The sequence below is a fragment of the Piliocolobus tephrosceles genome, chromosome 10 (genome assembly GCF_002776525.5).
Source record: "Piliocolobus tephrosceles isolate RC106 chromosome 10, ASM277652v3, whole genome shotgun sequence".
NCBI classification, from domain to species: Eukaryota; Metazoa; Chordata; class Mammalia; order Primates; family Cercopithecidae; genus Piliocolobus; species Piliocolobus tephrosceles.
In genome coordinates, this window is record NC_045443.1 from 22,249,768 (window position 1) to 22,270,202 (window position 20,435).

Genomic DNA, 20,435 nt, shown 5'->3' on the forward strand with positions numbered 1-20,435 from the left:
ATAGGTTTTGTTGTTATGAATGGAGTTTGTTTTTCATTATTTTCTTAAATTGGTGTAGAGGAAGTTGCTGCTTTTCATATGATATATCTTATGTAGATACTCTGCTGACTTTTCTAATTGGTGACTTATTTTACTAATTATTCTGAATTCTCTAAGTAACAATCAAGTCATCTTCTAAATAATGAGTGTTTCATTTCTTCTTTTCCAACATGTATTCCTTAGAAAGGTTTTAGGTGCAGTCTGACCTAATACCAATGCCATGAAAACATCAAAACTTCTCAACATACTCTGCAGTCAGCTGCATGCATCAACCCTCTTTCTAAATTGAGGGCCATTTCGGTGTTCCTAATGCTACTCTGGAAAGTCAGAAAAGGCAAGGGTCGGATTCGATAAATTCCTTTCTCAGTCATCCAAAGGGTTCCACTTTTAGAGTGATATAATTTCAGAGTTTGATGTCTTTTATTTCAAACAAACTTTTAGATTCCTAAGGATCTTAGGCTAAACTGGGCATTCTTGGAATTTTTCCTAAAGCATCACATCATCTGAAGCTTCAAGAACCAATCTAATAAAAGAAAAGGACTTTAAGACAGTTTGGCATCCCATCCTTCACTTCTGAGAGAAATTCTGCATGGACACTAAACTTTTAAGAACTTTATACTGTGAATGCTGATATGACACTAACCAAAACAATTTTTTTATAATCAAAATTTTAAACGTTCAATCATTCTTTACTATTTCTCTTTACTTCATGATAGTTCTCCAAGTATCTTCTTCTACATGTACAAATTAGTCTGAGTTAAGATTTTCCTTTAATATTTCATTCTAGATATCATTTGCATGTACAATATTGATATAAATACAAGTAGGCCTTTATTTAAATTTTGGCAATCCTCTATTGTTAATAGGAATTATGCTTTATCTTAAAATGCTATTTAGCTTACATTGCAAAACTAATTTTTGAACTTGCAAGTAACCCAGTTACTCACCTGATCAATGATATTAGTATCAGCTGAAAAGCGATTGAGAATCAGTCCCAGGGGTGTGGTATCAAAAAACCTAGGCAATAAACAGATGGAAGTATATGAAAATACTAAACTATTTGGAATCTGAGCATTGCTAATGGGCATCTTAGGGTCATGAAAATGAGAAGCTCCCTATTCATTTGCTCAAGGACTAAAGAAATTCTTCAAACTTTCACATTTCACTTAAATTGAAAAATGCATGTTTTTATTATTTAAGGTGTGGGAGTGAGAAATAACCACTGTTTTACCTTATTGGTCCAAGGATTATCTTATTGAGAAGGTTGTGGTGAAGATTTTTGGCAGCTGTGAGACCCATCCATTCTACAGTGAGGGATGTAACAAGGCAAAGGAAAATGCCTGCTCCACAAAGTATGCTAAAGCCAGCCACATAGTAGGTCTAAAAGGCAACCAACACAAAAAGCACATAGGACATTATCAATGGAGTTCTTTCTTTTCCCTTCCTTCCTTCCTTCCTTCCTTCCTTCCTTCCTTCCTTCCTTCCTCCCTCCCTCCCTCCCTTCCCTTCCCTTCCCTTCCCCTCCCTTCCCCTCCCCTCCCCTCCCTCCCTCCCTCCCTCTCTCTCTCTCTCTCTCTTTCTTTCTTTCTTTTCTTTCTTTCTTTCTAGAGTTTCGCTCTTGTTGCCCAGGCTGGAGTGCAATGGCATGATCTCGGCTCACCGCAACCTCCACCTCCCGGGTTCAAGCGATTCTCCTGCCACAGCCTCCCTGGTAGCTGGGATTACAGGCAAGCACCACCATACCCAGCTAATTTTGTATTTTTAGTAGAGACAGGGTTTCTCCATGTTGGTCAAGCTGGCCTCGAATTCCCAGCCTCGGGTGATCTGCCCACCTCGGCCTCCCAAAGTGCTGGGATTACAGGCATGAACCACTGTGCCTGGCCGGGAGTTCTTTCTTACTAGAAACCAAATGTCAATGTCAGACAAGATTGTTGACTTCGTTATTTTGCATGCATTTAGATGGTTGAAGGAATGCAATATTTTGAGGCCCAGGGTAGTGTCCCTCCACCTGCTCCTTTCACTCTCTTTCAGGGCTTGCTTAAAAGCAGATGAAGAGAAAGAGTTTGTTTTCAGGTTTGGGGCATATTCTTGGCTCTCTATGTTGTAAAGCTCACTTTTCTCATTCCTAGTCTCAAAATGACCAGCTAATACACTGATGTAGGTAGTTAACATCAAATACTATAAGAACAAATACAAAAAGGTCCTATATATTGTGTATATATGTATAAAATACATAAAACTATAGGCATATAACTCCCTTGAATATAAGTCTAAACATTATATTTAAATATTTCATCTGATAAACTTTAAAAGTGTTAATAATAGCTTCTATTTTAACATTTTTGATAGTTTATTCGATTTCAGGTCCTGTTGTAAGTATTAACTTATTAAATTATCACAGAAGTCCTGTGGCATTTGGGATATAAGCATATAACTAGATAAGAAGGTATCACTGTTCATTTCAATATTTCCTTGCTGATTTAAAAACAAAACCGAAACAATTGTACCTGATCAGCTTTTCCAGTATTGTTTATACTGTACTCCGACGTCCATGTGGCCAGCCAATAGTCTATAGCTACGATGACTGAATGCTTCAAAAGCTTAGAGAAAATCATCAGGATGAGCAGGAAGAATCCTCCAGATGTCAGGTAGCGCCAGCAGGTTTTCCATGGCATTTTAGTCCTGAGCCTCATTACGGTGGACATGTTATCATCCTCATCTTCCTCCTCTTCTTCCTCTACATACAAAAAACTTCTGTTTAAGCTTCAGATGGGCACCAGATGGATATAATTTTTATTGCTCCACAAATAGTATATAAACATTCATGCATAAACATATTTGGATCCCTGTAGTCTAATAACCTAAAAAGTAAAGACAAGTCCTTCCTCCCCACAACCTGATATGTATATAGTGTAGTAGTGAAGTACATACAGGATAACTTGAATGAATAAAGTTCCTCTGGAAAAGGAGCTTTTCCATACATTTATAAAAATGTAGGCATTACACATTTATAAAAATGTAAGCATCAGTATTGAAGTTTTAAATGCTTTTAGCAGGGCAAACCTCATCTCTTTCTGAAAATAGGTGAAAAATGAATGAATGAATGAGTAATAAACATAAAATCTATGTCTGGATGAGACTATTTGCTGATATACTGCACATCAAATTGGAAGAATCTTACTAAGTTATTGAAGGAATTGTGTTGCCAGCAAAAACCACATACCTGGCTTACAAACATCTACAATATTTTGGCCTGCAAATGTCTGAATTTATAAAGCTGCACCAGGAGGGAATAAGCTCTGAAATCTGCGCATAGCACAAGAGGGCACACTCCATGCTCTCTGTGGCCCCAAGGAGGAACCTTCCAGTGGGCAAAGCCAGGGAACACAAAGGATAATGGGCAGGGAATTTCTCTCAGATGTTTAAACCATCTAGAAACTCCAAGGTGGGCTTCCTTAAGAATGACTCCACTGCTAAAGCAGGTTTTGCATTTCCTGACGATCAAAATTTAATGATTTCTATGGTCCAGTGACTGTTTTCCCATCCTTTGCCTTTCCAAAGGAACTTTATTCATTCAAGTTATCCTGTATGTACTTCACTACTATACTATATACATATCACGTTGTGGGGAGGAAGGACTTGTCTTTACTTTTCAGGTTATTAGACCACAGGGATCCAAATATGTTTATGATGAGGAGACTGAGCATCATCAAAGATCCTGATATTTGAGCTGGATGCAGCAAATTACTATGTCTCAGACGGTCTCCCCTTTGGCAGGGATGTGTCCTTTGTGTGAGAAGAACAGACTGGAAATTTGCATGATCAAAGAGGTGGACACTTGCATGTTGCTAGCTGTCTCCCCAATACCCATTCTATATTAATTGAAATTTAAAGTTACCCATGGTTGCCCAGCTAAAGATAGCATTTCCTCACATTCCTAGTATTTAATCTTTCCAAGCAATGACCGAGTCAATAGTAAGCAAGCAGAAACAACATGTGCAACTCCAAGTCTCTTAAGAGAAAGAAAGTACCCTCTACTTCTTTTCTTCCCCTACTGTTGGCTTGAGCATTCTGATAGGACCTAAAGCAACAAACTAATAAGTAATATGTACCGTAATTGGCTCTTCCACATACATTACTTCCTTTACCCTATAAGCAAAGCGCTATTACCTTATTTTATACCTGAGAATGTGGATTAACACAGCAAGCCAAGGGCACAGTCAGCATCCCCACTGAAACACTGAACAGAGTAATTGGGTACAACTCCACTCTTATAGCACATTAGAAATAATTTGTTTAGAATTCTAGAAGCTGATATCTGTTTACAGCACCAAAAATTCTTTAAGAACATTTTTAATCATAGAAATTGAAAGTAAAATTTAGCCTTCATTCGTTAATTCATTCACTCAATGAATATTTGTTGAAACACAGAAATATAAAAGTAGCACATTTTGGTGCTATTTGGCTTGAAATGAACATTTTCTCCGTTTTTTTAATTGGTTGGTAGAAATGTAGGCATAAGCAAAAATTACAAAGGGAAATGAGGCATAATGCATTTACTCTATTGACTTAAAAGGTGGTTTATCTCACAACGTTCTTGGCAATAAATGTCAAAGCAGTGTAATTATTTCATCTCATTCCTCACATTTCCAGTCAATCTTTTTTTCCCAGTGTACCTTATCAGATCCAGAAAACTGAAACATAACAAATGGCGTTCTAATTTTGTTATCCTTCATGGCTATATTGTCATGAAAACCTCATGAAGATGAACTGAATGAATCAAATATAGCTACTTCAGAATGCCATATTTCCCCTTTATTACTTATTTCTGAAGGATTGAAATTTTCTTAAGTAGATTTGGTCATTATACGAGACAATTTCAATTTTTCTGAACAAACATCTAGATCTATTTACAATCCACTGCCATTTCCTTTCAAGTCTTTCTCATACATAACAACTGTTTTAAGACACATTCTGTGGAGTCCCTCAAGATGACTGTTGATGGATTACATCCACCTTTCCTTGACTCCTATTGTTTCCATTTTTGGTATTATTTGATTTAACTTTTTCCCCTTGCAAACTGGCTTATTATTCCTCATGGGGACACTCACACATAAAAAAACCCTCACATCCTGTTACCCCATTAGAATGTTCCAGATAAAAGAAAAAAGATCTACCTTCATCTTCGTCCTCCATTTGGGCTTTGGCTTCTCTTGAATACATGGCCCTTCGGAGAGTTTTCCTCTCTAAAGTAGTTTGGTCAGCTTCCATATCCTACAGTAAACATTATACTATCATGCAAGGAGCTAACACCAATAGGTTGTGACTTATCAATGAATGACTCACATGTGTAAATGGTTAGTTACCTTTACCAGTCTCAGGGGTTTGTGCTCACTCTGGAGATCCACAACTCCTGTCACAGAAGCAGCTGTGGGGGCAGAGTCTTAGACTTGCAGGAAGTGCTGCAGGGCTTAAAGGTGTGGGGCAGCACACGAGGCCAGGAAAAGCAAGAATGAGATGCAACTGACTCCAAAAGCAGGGTGATATCTCCCTGAGCCCTAAAGCATAGTTCTACCACTGCTACTTATTTTTACATCACCTTCGGACTATCCTTGTAATTTTTCTAACTAAGGATTCATTCATGTTAATACATATCTTCCTTCAAAAGAGTACATGGTTCCAAGTTGGTTAAACTGCTGTCAGCCATCCATTATTGTGAATTATTAAATCAGAACGAGTTTCTTTAGCATCTTACTAAGGGAGCTGCACAAAAGAAAAGGAATTCAATAGGATCTGAAAGAAGGTAGAGAACTTTGAAGAAAATAGGCAATGAGGATTCTAGGTGCCTAGCAGTGTAACAGAAAGGCCTAGGAGGAGAAAATATGCAAAACGAGAAGGGAAATGTGCCAAAAACAAACTTTGCAGATTTTTAAGAATTGCTGTGAACTTTATCCTGTAGTTAAGAAGGGGAGAATCATTTCATTTTCTCCACGTCCTGGCTTCCAACACACCAGCTCCCCCGACCTCAGGACTGCGGTAGCAGTATCAGTTCAGTTACATTGTGGGTTAAATCAGGTTCTACTGGCTATCCTGGAAAACCAACCATTTCCCCTTTTCTGTGGGGAAATGCATTCTGAATTCTAAACAACTAACCTATAAACTTTTGGAATCTATGGTAAATTGGGAGCTTCCTGTATATGCCAATGCAAAGAAAAAAAAAAAAAAAACCTACGCAGTTTTGCTGTTACATCAATAAACCAACAAACCTTTTGTGATCATTTGCTAGGTAATGACCTTGTTTGATTTTTTTTGGCCTCATACAACATGTCTGATTTAGGAAACTTGCTATTCTAGAGGGTTCTACTACTTCAGATTCTTGGTTAAAAGAGTGAAAACAAAAATGTCTCCAGAATCCCATTTTTAAAGAGACAGTTTGACCCCAGTTTTAAATTTCGCATAACGATATGAAGACCAACATTTATAAATGAAGCTAAATTAAACACAAAATTAAAGAGGATCCCTGACTTGTGCATATCATATAATGAAACAAAATAAACCTTCATATTGAAAAGTAGATTTGATTCCAGTTCGATTCCCCATGCTGTGACCAAAAGGTTTAAGATCTTGGAGACATTAAAAAAACAAATAAACAGAAAAAAGAAAAGCCCAAACAAACTTTAAAGCATTTTTTCCTAAGAGTAAATGCTCATATTAAGCTCATTATAGGTTAAATGTTTTTTTTGTTTTGTTTTGTTTTGCTTGTTTGTTTTTGTTTTTGTTTTCTTTTTTGAAACAGAGTCGCGCTCTGTCGCCCAGGCTGGAGTGCAGTGGCGCAATCTAGGCTCACTGCAAGCTCTGCCTCCCGGGTTTACTTAACACCATTCTCCTGCCTCAGCCTCCCAAATAGCTGGGACTACAGGCACCTGCCATCCCGAGTAGCTGGGACTACAGGCATCCGCCACCATGCCTGGCTAATTTTTTGTATTTTTAGTAGATACGGGGTTTCACCGTGTTAGCCAGGATGGTCTTGATCTCCTGACCTCGTGATCTGCCCACCTCGGCCTCCCAAAGTGCTGGGATTACAGGTGTGAGCCACCGCGCCCAGCCAGGTTAAATGTTTTAAATAGTGTTGATACTTGGACTAAGTAAATAAAAATTTAGTTTCATGTATCCAGTTAACAGTCACTGGGCCGGGCCAGGTGAGGACAGTAGAGAGGGAAGTGAGGAGTGTTAAAGGAGTGTTAAATATTACCAGTTTATTCTGCTTAACAGCATTAAGAAGATAATGGTTCATGTCATTTATGCTAATATTTAAATCAGCTAAAAGCGTTATCTTCCTCTCCTTTGTAGTTTTCATTATTATCTTTTAGTCATATTCTTTCCTGTTTACCCCTTAATCCTTAAACTGACAGCTCTTTTTCAAGCACTGCACTAGGAAATTTTGTGCATCCTTCGGTTTCACCTTCCTTCTCCACTAGCTTGAGCTGGACAACTCATTGTTGCGGGGTCTGCCCTAAGCATTGCAGAATGTTGAGCACACTAGATGATAATAGCATCCCCGTCCCTTCCCCCACACTCCCCGAAGTTGTGACAACCAAAAATGTCTCCAAATATTGACAAATGTCCTCTAGCAGGCAAAATTGGCCCAGGTTGATAGGAAACACCCTGTCCTGTCCTATAACAAACCAAACAGAAAGCTGTTTGTACAAAAACTTTCCCAAGGTATTGTAGTGGTCTTGTTCACAGTGTGATTCTCTCTGGCTGCAGATGAATTCAGGTGCCTGCCCTTTGCTACGTGGCAGTAATCTCCCTCCATCCTGAGATAAGGATTCTGGGCAGGTGCGTGATTCATTCTGGCTTCTACGGGCTGCCATTCTACCTCGTAACTGGATTTACCCTGTCCATACCCTAACTTTCTCCATACCTCCTTCAGTTCATACATAACCCTGTAATGTGTCTTTAATTATACAGCTATGCTATCTGAAGCGATCACTTCATTTCTAAATACAACTTAATGGGCTTTCTTCCTGGCTTGCTTAACAGTATTACTATAATATTGAGCCAACAGCTCTCTTTATTTTCCAGCTCTTCTTTCCAAAGTAAACCATAAATTGTCCCACTCCTTAAGTTTACGTCATCTTCTTTTGTCCCTGGCATTTAGATCACTGAAAAAAATGTCATTTGGAGTTATCCCCGGTACGTTTAGAATTAAGCTTCCCACAGCACAATTCCTAAGCTGGCACTTGTCGAGTGTACCTCATTATGTTTTGGAGATTTTTGTTTGTTTATTGCTTTTTTTTCCCCCAAACATCCTCATTTCAATGGTTCTGTGATTTGTCCTGTTCTGCTTGTATATTTTTGCATATATCTTTTCTTCTTTGTGTAGTTTGCTTTTGAGATCTTTAGCAAATCCGAAGAAGGTAGAGAAATCCCAGGATTTATCTGACTTTGTATCTTCCTCACTCTAAGGAGACAGATCCTTTATTTTCTTTTCTAAAATAGTATATTTAAATTTCCTAATATTTTAAAGAAATTCACTGGTACAAATATTTCATTTTGTAAATGCTCATTCCTGGCTAAGAATACCAAGTGCTGGACACTTTGTACTCCCAAATCAAGAACAAAACATTTCAAAAATTTGCCAATTTAATTTACAATTTCACTTGTCAATCAAAAGTTTTTCCTCTTTTGTTGTACTCAATCTGGTATCCAACTCTGTGATCACCTCATTCAATGTTATACTTATATCATCCATAACATTATGGTGCAATTACACTGGATACACACTTATGTTTAAATCCCATTGGTACCACTTATTATATATGCTGTACAACTTTAGGCAAGTTACTTAACTTCTCTGAGCCTCAGCTTTCTCATCTGTCTAAGTAAGATAATATTTTCTTTGCTTATTTGTCAGGAGTTTGTGAGAATTAAAACAGATCATGTGAAAAGGGCTTTGTGGACTTTAAAAAAAACATACAAATGTAAAATTTTATTTTTATTTCCTTCTGATTACCTTCTTTCACCCCAGAAGCCTTATCCCAGACATGCCTTACAACTCTGCCCACTATTCAGAGCTCTTCCTTCCAGATCACCTTGGCTTTTGAGTTTCCCATGACCCTCTATTTGTAAGTGGTTAATGAAAATATTCTAATTTTACAGATGAGAAAAATGAGATATAAAGAAGCAAAATAAGGAAATGCCATGCTTCAGTAAGTAGTTTGTCTAAGTTTTAAACACACACATAATTGCACTATGGTTGAAATTCAAACAAACACTCTCTCAAAACCTGACAGTACCTCATCCAAAGATAGCATTAGAATTTCATAGGTTCAAAGTAACCTGTTCATTAATAATATGTAAAAGATACAATTGCTTTGGATTTCAGATAAAGACCATATTACCAAGCATTAAATGGTAATTTTAAAAACAGCATTATTAGTAATTCTTAGTAAACTTCTAACTCTTCTGAACTGGACTCTGAACTCTTCTGAACTATGAGCACTTACCTTTTCTAATTCTTGATCTTGCCGATTCATAAGTGTTTTCCAGTGTTCATACAGCTCAACATCTTTGGTTTGAATGTCCTTCAAAGTTCCTTCTCTTAAGACACTTCCATCTTTCATGGCTATGATCTAAGGAAAGCGGGTATTTCCAGAAATGTGACAAGAAGCCTTGATTGGCAAAATGAACTACCTTTATTTCAGAAAGCATTTTTTACTCTCTCTATTCATTTATATGACTATAATATAAAAATGAGCAAAATTCTCTTCTAAACTCTTACCCAGTCAGCATGCGTCAGATACTGTAATTTGTGAGTCACAAGAACAAGTGTCCTTTTGTCATCTTGCAGGAATTTCAAAATCCCCTCCTGCATTAGGTGATCACTCAAGTGAATGTCCAGGGCTGAGAATGGGTCATCCTGCAACCAGGAAAATGAAGGAAAGATGGACATTTTCTATACTTTTTACATAACTCAATTCCTCTTGAAAGTAGTAATACAAATAACTAAGGGCAAATCATCCCCCGGATCTTATTTATTTAAAAAAAGGATAAAGAAAAACTACCTGTCAGGTACCATGCTTATTACCTGGGTGACAAAATAATCTGTACACCAAACCCCCATGACACACAATTTATATAACAAACCTGCACATGTACCTCTCAACCTAAAATAAAAATTAAAATAAAATAAAAAAGAGGTAGGAGAAAAACAAACAAACAATGAAATAAAGTTAGAAGTGCCTGCAGGTGAAAAGAAAAACAGACTTTGTATAATTATTTTAAAAGTAAATAACACTATTCAGAATGTTTTGAATTCTTCTTGAATCTGCAAGTTAAAAACCATATTACTCAGCAATCTATAATAATAGAGCAAAACAAAGAATGAAAAGATAATTGTACTTGAATTCTAGATAATAAAAATAGGTACAGAAAATGTTAATTGGGCTGGGCACAGTGGCTCATGCCTCTAATCCCAGCACTTTGGGAGGCCAAGGCAGGCAGATCACCTGAAGTCTGGAGTTTGAGAACAGCCTGGCCAACATGGTAAAGCCCTGTCTCTACTAAAAACACAAAAATTAGCTGGGCACGGTGGCGTGGGCTTGTAATCACAGCTACTTGGGAGGTTGAGACCACAGAATCCACTGAACCCAGGAGGAAGAGGTTGCAGTGAGCTGAGATTGCGCCACTGCCCTCCAGCCTGGTGACAGAACGAGACTCTGTCTCAAAAGAAAGAAAAAAGAAAATGTTAACTGGATCACAACAGGACTTACTTAATGGGGATATTTTCAGAATTAAATGAGGTAATATGCATGAAATGCTTAGTATGGTACTGGGTATATAATTGACATTGTTAGCTATTATTATTATTATATATAAGAATAGCACGCCTAACACTTACCTGACAACAATTGTTCTAGGGAGAATGTTTTCATCCACCAAGTGATTAAGATATTTAGAAAATAATTTAAGAAATTACATTAATTTTCTTTTTTTGTTGATGATATCACTATAAATTATTTTCATGTATAGTTCATTCCTAAAATATTAAATAGAGCATCAAACTACATGTTTCACCTTTTTGGATCTTTAAAAGAGGACAGCTAGAAACAACTGAAGAAAACTGGAATGTATCCTCAAAACTATGAATTAGAAAGCAAAGTGACCTGAAGGGAGGAGGTTGCAACAGAAATATAATCACCCCTTAGAAGGACCAGGGATGGCAGGGAATGAAGGAAACTGAGGGAGCACTGAAGGGACAAAGCAGTAAAGAATGGTGGAGGTTTCAGGTTAAGAACTGGGAAGAGTTATCAAAACAGTGGGAAAAAAAAGTTCATAAATGTCTTCTTCATTACCCTTCTTTCTTTGTTGCTTCTCCAATATGTAATATGCAAACAAACTTCTACTTTGTCTTATGGGCCCAAGAAAGAAGTAGCTGGTTTCTCATGCTACTACCCACAGGCTACATGTTGAGATATTTAGAAATTACAATTCTGCAAAATTTTCAGTTGAGCACAATCATAGTCTCTCTACAGATAGATTGCATTGCTGAATAATCTGAATAATGAAAAAAAAAGTAATTTCTATTTAGATAGAAACTGAAGTTTGGAAGTCAGAATACATTTATGTATAATCATGATAGGTTGTCATATGATTAGCTCAGTAATTTTTCAACTTTCCATCGATTTGTCTGTATAGCTAGAAACTATAAGCAATGTGGCCTTATTAATGCATTTAGGGGAAGGCTTATGCAAAAGAAATATTAGCAAAGCATTTTGATAGTTAAAGGGTGATTAAGAATTATAAGAACCTTTAAAAAATCAGTCTGCTGGATATTGTAATTGTGAATAAATGGGTGATATAATCAGTGTCCCCAAATGACTTTTATAGAAAAAACACAATTATCTTGATTGTCCTGAAATTTCTTTGGATGACATGAGAAATACTTCAAATCTTTCAGACCCTCTGGATCATCTTAATGCACATCAATTATGTCTGAAATGTTACAATAAGTACTTAACTGCCCGGTGAGTTGCTTTTCAAAATCATCACAGACACTAGCTCCTTATTTGTCATTTAGCTCCTTTTAATAACAAGAAAAAAATATTCTTACTTGAATTTTAAAATTATTAGATTTTGATAACTGATAGAAAATTCTACCACTAATACATAAAAATTTTTAAACACAGGTGTTATAATGTAACTTTGCAATTACTTAAAAATGAAAGTCAAAGTACCAATAGAAAGTGGTATCTCCACAGCAATGGAAAAATATCAGGATTACACTGACAAAAGTGTCTCCATTTCCATCACCAACAATGCAGCAAGGATATAATTATCAAGATTTAGCAAATCTTGATATCAGCAAATTATTGGTTTTAGAAAAGCAGATGATTTTCACAGGAGGAATCTGATTACCTTTGAAATAACTTTCTACTTCTGATTCCATTAAAACTCCAAGAATAATCTGTGATGTAGACCAAACTATCCCAAATGATTCTTCCTGGGAATTTTTCACAGTAAAAATAAGACATGAATTAAAAATAAATTTTTGTAATAACTCAATTTGACTGTCTATAAAATTCTGATTTATTTATTTATTTTGAGATGGAATCTCGCTCTGTCACCCAGGTTGGAGTGCAATGGCATGATCTTGGCTCACTGCAACTTCTGCCTCCTGGGTTCAAGCAATTCTTCTGCCTCAGTTTCCCAACTTACTGGGATTACAGGAACATGCCACCATGCCTGGCTAATTTTTTTGTATTTTTAGTAGAGATGGGGTTTCATCATGTTGGCCAGGCTGGTTTTGAACTCCTGATCTCAACTGATCTGCCTGCCTCAGCCTCCCAAAGTGCTAGGATTACAGGCATGTGCCACCTCACTCAGCCTAAATTCTGATTTTACATGTTAGAAGTTAGTAGGGCATAATTGAAAGTATATTATCTCTAAATTAAAAGGTCCACATTGTAGTTATGACCACTCTTGGAGGCTGGCCAATGTTTCAAACTCAGTCACTTCTTTTGTAAAATGGGGATAATAAAGAGGCCTGACAGAAAGCACCTTGGATTGCTGCAAAGATGCAACAAAATAATGTAGTAAAAGTCTGTAAATCATTTCAAAAGTGTTGTTTTATTATTATTTTCTCACAAACAAAGCCACGGTGGATTAATATTGTGCTTACCCCCTTCAATGTATCACAGTGAGAGCTTAGCATCTTCCAAGCATCTCTTAATAAGGAAGAGTGTGGTGACTGAGAACACAAGCTCTGGAATCTGGCCACCTGACTTTCTATCCCTGCTTCACTGTTACTATCTGTGTGATATTGGATAAGTTATCCCCCAAAGCCTCAGTACGTTCATCTGTGAATAGCAATAGTAACAATAATAATAGTAATAACAGCAATAATGTCAAACCTAAGAGAGTTATTATGAGAATTAAGTGAGCTAATGTGTATAAAGTACTTAGAATCATGCCTAGGTCACAGAACTATCGTTTATATGCCATATCATTTATATGTCATGTCCCACATGGTGGGGATTCATAGTGTTTTCTGTCAAACACAACCTTTTATACAACTTAATAAAAATTGAGGCTTAATGGCTTGAGAATCATGTCTCCAGATTCAATGTATAAAATAAGATTATGGGGAAATACTTCCTTTAAAGAAAGCAAGATAATTTGTCGAATGGCCATTTCGATGAATGGTCAATTCTTTGTTCTCAAGCTTATGTTATTTATTCTAATATACATATGTACAGTCTTCATTAATACATTCTCTTGTATATTCAATAAATGTGCTTAAATAGTATATTCTTTGTACGGATGTATTTTTGGAAATAATTTAATATATTCATTGATACAGCACACTTGCACAATGAAGTTTCCAAAAATAATATTTTTGATACATAATTAAGACATTTTCATCTAACTTGTATACTGCGTCAAGGCTAACATGATAAAAGTTTATTTAGAGCAAAATGTGAAACTATTCAAGTGACATGTACAAGTAAAATTCTTAAAGATATAAGTAATGCCTTTTTCTCAATTCTATTTTCTTTACCCAGCACAACAGATGGCATTGGGGATATTCACTGAATATTAATAGATAGAAAGGAGGAAAGAAGAAAGGGAGGAAGGAATAAAGAAAGGATAACAGGGAGTGAGCGAGTAAAGAAGAAAGGGTAAAAAAAGGAGAGAAAAGGAAAATACAGCAATAATTTCAGAAAATACCATAGAATCTTTGCTGATTAGAAAGCCAATACTCAAAAGACATGCATTTCTAGCCCAAACTCTGTAATTCATTAGCCATCAGTCCTTGGATAAGTTTCCGCATTTAGTTTGAGGATACCATCTACCCTCTCTCAGTACTGTGATGAGAATCAAATGGGATAATACTGTACCTTGTGAATTTTTTTTTTTTTGAGACGGAGTCTTCCTCTGTCGCCCAGGCTGGAGTGCAGTGGCCTGATCTCAGCTCACTGCAAGCTCCGCCTCCCGGGTTTACGCCATTCTCCTGCCTCAGCCTCCCGAGTAGCTGGGACTACAGGCGCCCGCCACCGCGCCCGGCTAGTTTTTTGTATTTTTTAGTAGAGACGGGGTTTCACCATGTTAGCCAGGATGCTTTCGATCTCCTGACCTTGTGATCCACCCGTCTCGGCCTCCCAAAGTGCTGGGATTATAGGCTTGCACCACCGCGCCCGGCCGTGAATTTTTAAACAATGGAAGTGTGAGATATTATTATTTTTGAGGAATTTTTAAAACACATCAACAGCATTCCATTGCCGCTAAAATGTTTTTCAGTAGGTTGCAATGGAGTAATAAGACCAAGATCATAAGATCCAATGGTTTTAAGGCTATCTGAGCTGATCAGTGTGCATCTAGCACAGATTTTTTCAAAGGGACACTTATAAACACTATACATCAGGGATTAAGAAAAGTTATACAAAATATGTTATTTGTGGAAGAATTGAAAATACTATGCTTGCTTGGCCTAGAGAAATGTAAATTTAGACAAGTTATGACACTAATATTAGAATGTTAAAATATATATATTATACATATATAAATATATATTATTATATATAAAACATATATATATTATATATTATTATATATAAAATATATTATATATTTATATATATATATTTTGCTACAGAAGTAGAGTGCAGGCTGAACAGACAGTACTCAGAAGCAGATCTCAATACCATAATAACTTTCCAATAATAAGAGCTATCTGTGGTAGGAAGAATAATGGACCCCAAAGATGCCCAGGTCCTAATCCCCAGAACCTGTGGCTGTGTTACCTTATATGTCCAGCAGGATTTTGCAGATGTAATTAAGACTAAAGACCTTGAGATGAGGAGATTATCCAGACAGGCTTAAACTAACTATATGCATCCTTAAAAGCAGAAAACTCTCTCTGCTGTGAAGAGAGGAAGACGTGACTATGTAAAAATAGTCAGAGAGACATCATGTTACTGGCTTCAAAGGTGGAGGAAGGCAGGCGTGAGACAAAGAATGTAGGCAGCTTGTAAATGCTGGAAAAAGCAAGGATATTGACTGTTCCCTTCCCCAGAAGGGAACACAGCCCTGCTGACACTTTGATGGACTTCTAATCTATAGAACTATAAGATAATATAATAAATCTGCATTGATTAAGTCACCGATTATGGCAATTTTTTTATAGCAGTAACAGGAAATTTATATACTGTCCAACCAGGAAAAGCTGCCTTAAAGGTAAGCAATGTATCTTCAGGGAGAGTCATCAAGAAGCCGTTAGAGTTGATGCTAAAAGTCATCCTGTAATGAAAAGGTGGGAATTGACAATTATTTAGCCCTACAACTTCTTTGATTTCCATGATTCTAGAATTGAAGTGGGTTGGAGTCATTTAATCACAGCAGGCAGTAAAATGAACTGAGGAAGAAAGCCACACCCAGGGGACCTCAGTCCCTTTCAGATTTCCAAGGCAGTTCCTCAGCCTCAGTCAGTAATTGATCCCAAGGTTCAAGAAGTAATTTCTAGTTGTGGATCTATCCATTATTGTAAAAAGTATTTATGGCCGGGTGCGGTGGCTCACACCTGCAATCCCAGCACTTTGGGAGGCCGAAGCGGGCAGATGACTTGGGGTCAAGAGTTTGAGACCAGCCTGACCAACATGGTGAAACCCTGTCTCTACTAAAAATTAAAAAAAAAAATAGCCAAGTGTGGTGACATGCACCTGCAATTCCAGCTACTCAGAAGGCTAAGGTGGAGAATTACTTGCACTTGTGAGGTGGAGGTTGCAGTAAGCTGAGATGGGGCCACTGCAGTCCAGCCTGGGCGACAGAGGAAGAGTCCATCTCCAAAAAAAAAAAAGTACAATTACATAGGCTACTGTTAGATCCTGCAATGGCTTTCATGGTGTTTTGAGGTTTTTGGGGGGAATAACTTTGGAGATAGGTATTCTTAGGGAGATGAATTAGTATGTCCAAATTCTTCTACCATCCCCAATAACAGATTCAAATTCAGTGGAAAACTCCAAAACCAATTTACTTTTTGAAGAGGCTCTAGAGATTAGATGGAGTGAAGACTCTAAAAATGTTCTGGGAACCGGATTTATAAGTGGTTAATAATCGTGCAGAAGGAGAAGGCAAGGATGCATTTACATACTCTGCCAGCATCTCCCCATTGTCTACTTGTAAGCTATCTTAGGTTCCTCCTGCTGGAGTGACCAAAATAGAGCAAAATTGTAATCAACATTACCATCAAATTGTATTTCTAGATCCACAGGTAGAAATAAATTATTAGTCCAAGATGGATATCATGAAAATCATTCATGGAGTTTTTAAAGACATAAATTTTAGATACTACCTTTACAGATTATGCCACAGGTCTAGAGCAGAACCAAGATTTCTACAGTTGTAGGGAGCATCACAGATAGAGTTTATCCACAGCCCGAGTTGCACAGCACTGGAATGGGGTACTAGGCTTACTTAGCCCTATGCCTACCAAGATTATATTTTCTGGTTTTTTTTCTTTGTCATCAAATATAAATAAGAGGACTTATGATCCTGCCTCATTCATCCAATACCATCCAAATCCTCACCTGGTTAGGAAACGCAGATAAACAACCACTAGGGCATCTCAGTCTGGTGGACACCAATCTGGATCCTCCCAACTCTCAAGATATGTTGCTCTTCTACTGATTTACTGATCTGTACGGCAAGGATTTATTTCCTCTATATACTTTATGCTTTCACAAGTTAAACTATTTTGAGAGGGAGTCTCATTCTATCGCCCAGGTTGGAGTGCAGTGGCATGATCTCGGCTCACTGCAAGCTCTGCTTCCTGTGTTCACGCCATTCTCCTGCCTCAGCCTCTCAAGTAGCTGGGACTACAGGCACCCGCTACCATGCTCAGCTAATTTTTTGTATTTTTAGTAGAGACGGGGTTTCACCGTGTTAGCCAGGATGGTCTCGACCTCCTGACCTCGTGATCCGCCCGCCTCGGCCTCCCAAAGTGCTGGGATTACAGGTGTGAGCCACCGTGCCCAGCCTTGTCTTACCTTTTTAAAGACTCGTTTGTCCAGATGGAAGAATGAAATAGAAATAAAAGGGAAGGCCATATTCTTACCAAAAAGACAATGTTGGTGTTTTGATATAGCGCTCGTGCCACACAGATTCTCTGCCTCTGTCCCCCACTCAGGTTGATGCCCTAGAGAAGAGACACCCCCGAATACCCATTTTTTATATTAGTAAATGATCTCTTGGTAATATGACCTTAAAATACAAACGTCTTTTAAAAAATCTTAAATTGATAGTAACTTGTTAATTAAATTGTAGTAACGTTGGTATGAAAACTGTCTACTGGCCAACAATTCTCAAATTAATCAAGATGGCTTCAGGCTGATATGGTTAATCCTCCTTTCACTCTAATAGAGATCTCTGCTGTACAGAAGCATTAATAACCAAAACACTTTCTAGGAAATGCAAGCAATTCCAAGATTTTTTCTTGTTTCCTGAGTTGTGTCTGTAGTTTACTTAACATACAACCCAAATTTGATATTATGAGTTATGTGAAACAATACTATCCTCAAGAGTATGCTTTCATAATAAAGTACCACTTACACATTTTTTTATTAAAAAACTAGTATTAATTGACCTCTTAGTATGTGCCAGACTTGTGTAAATGGCTTTACATTTTAGAATTTCTCTTATTCTTCATAGCAATTCCAAGATGTAGGTATTGTTTTAATTTTACACATGTGGAAACTGAGGCTCCCAGAACTTAAGTTCATTCTAATACACACTGCGGTATGTAGCAAAAAAGAACAGTCATTAAGAACAAAGGCCACAGAGCCAGACTAATCCTGGCTACACTACTACCTTGGCAACTGTGTAAGTTCCTTAACCTCTCCCAACCTTGATTTTTGCAGCTTCATACGCAGATAACGATAGCACCCATAACACAGATTTGTTGTTTAAGTAGATAATGCATATAAAGTTTGTGCCCAGGACTGCCAACGATTAAAACATTATAGACATTGTTGTTCTAAAGATTATAGGTATATTTCTCAGCTTGTCTGAATAATATGACATCAATGCAAAACATGGTTACACAAAGAGAAAAGAGCACTTTAATACGAATAAACAGATGTTTAACAAGATTGGGAGAAGTTATCGAAAGTAATCTTAGTTTTCAAACCCATTACAGCAAGCTCCACGTAAGCAAAAATGCATTTGGTCAAACCCAGGAACTATGCTTTACTTTTTCTCGAGAACTCTTAAGTGACTAGTACCATGTTAAGTATACAGTGATTACTCAATAAATATTAATACGTAAGAAAGAGTGGCATCAAAGGACTCCTGTCCTTGGTTTTCTGGAACTTGTCACTCGGGACAACATACAGCTCCTAAGCTCTCAAATTTCATGATTCTCTATTAATGATTAAAGACAACCAGAAGACTTTTCTAGATTTTTGTTTATTGCTTAATGAAATTATTTATAGCTCACCCTCTCTCCAATTTCAGTTTGATCTCCAAATGGTAATAAGTCAATATCTGGCTGAAGAGAACAGGCATCCGTGACAGCTTTGTACCTTTAGGAGAAATGATTTTGAATTTTTAGATCTCTATGGATACGTTGCCCATGAACTAAGTGCCAAGTTCAACACCTTGGAAGCTGAAACAAAACATTTGCTGAATCACTTATTATATGCCAGCCTCTGCTCTACATTTCTGGATACAAAGATAAATAAATACCACTTCCCACTCTTTTTTTTTTTTTTAAGACAGAGTATTACTCTGTCGCCCAGGCTGGAGTGCAGTGGCATGATCTTGGCTCACTGCAACCTCCGCCACCTGGGCTCAAGGGATTCTCCTGCCTCAGCCTCCTGAGTAGCTGGGATTACAGGCGTGCGCCACCACGCCCAGCTAATTTTTTTGTATTTTAGTAGAGACAGGGTTTCACCATGTTGCCCAGGGTGGTTTCAAACATCTGAGCTCAGGCAATCAGCCTGCCTCAGCCTCCCAAAGTGCTAGGATTACAGGTGTGAACCACCATGCCCGGCTAGGTTCCCACTCTTAAAAAGCTAGTTCACGGAGCAAAGACTGATACAAAAACATACAATGAAAATTCACCTTTTTAGGTGTTATAGTGGAAGCGGGTACAAAACACTCCTAGAATACAAAGGAAGAAATGACTGACCATTCTGAGAAGTTTCAGAGGAGGCAAAGCTTAAACTATATTCAGAAAGTTGAGTAGTAAGTTTTCAGGAAGAAAATGAGTAAGGAAGCATAAGGAACTTGAGAAAGCAAAAAAGTTCATGGTGAACGTAAGGGACCGTGGGAAGTTCATTATGGCTAAAGCAGAGGTGGTGAGTGGGTGCCTTTGCACACTGTCATGCATGCTGACGGGAAGAGGCAAGGGAGATAATGAGGACTGACAGTCTTCAAGTTCATATAAGGCTGGGACTGGAAATTAAATGAACTGGAAGTACAAGGAAGTGTGGGTATTGAAGATGCTGGGGGAAATGACAATGACTTTATTTTCCTAATTAGTTTGTCTTAAAATAGTCCAGTCATTCTTGATTCTTCCTTCTTTCTGTCGATATCTGTCCATTGATGTTCTTCAATTTTTTTTTTTCCCAACCATCCCTTCTTTTACATTTCTACTGTTATTCCCAAGTGTAGGCAACACACACTGCATGCCTGGATACTTACTCCAATTAACTCCTGAATGTCTCCATATATATGTATATATGCACATTTGTGAATCTGTATATATAGAATGCACATCACTATAGCCAGTTGGCTTTTAGGCCCCCCCACTATCTGATCTCGGCCTGCTTAATCTTTCTGTCTGGTTTGCTCCAGGGTCCTAAAGAATCACGAATAATTTAGGTTTTGTCTTTCGT

The 20,435-nt window shown here is 37.5% G+C and overlaps 1 protein-coding gene across 1 annotated transcript in view; it reads right to left on the minus strand.

Annotated features, from left to right (window-relative positions):
* ABCC9 (ATP binding cassette subfamily C member 9) overlaps positions 1–20,435 on the minus strand; it is a 141,681-nt gene that overhangs the window by 46,027 nt on the left and 75,219 nt on the right. The window contains exons 20-27 of the mRNA XM_023208931.1: positions 19,034–19,118; positions 17,654–17,734; positions 9,824–9,961; positions 9,549–9,674; positions 5,217–5,313; positions 2,547–2,776; positions 1,271–1,419; positions 987–1,056 (exon numbers count right to left, since the gene is read on the minus strand). Of these exons, the coding sequence (XP_023064699.1) occupies positions 987–1,056; positions 1,271–1,419; positions 2,547–2,776; positions 5,217–5,313; positions 9,549–9,674; positions 9,824–9,961; positions 17,654–17,734; positions 19,034–19,118 (976 nt within the window). The remainder of the gene's footprint in view (positions 1–986; positions 1,057–1,270; positions 1,420–2,546; positions 2,777–5,216; positions 5,314–9,548; positions 9,675–9,823; positions 9,962–17,653; positions 17,735–19,033; positions 19,119–20,435) is intronic.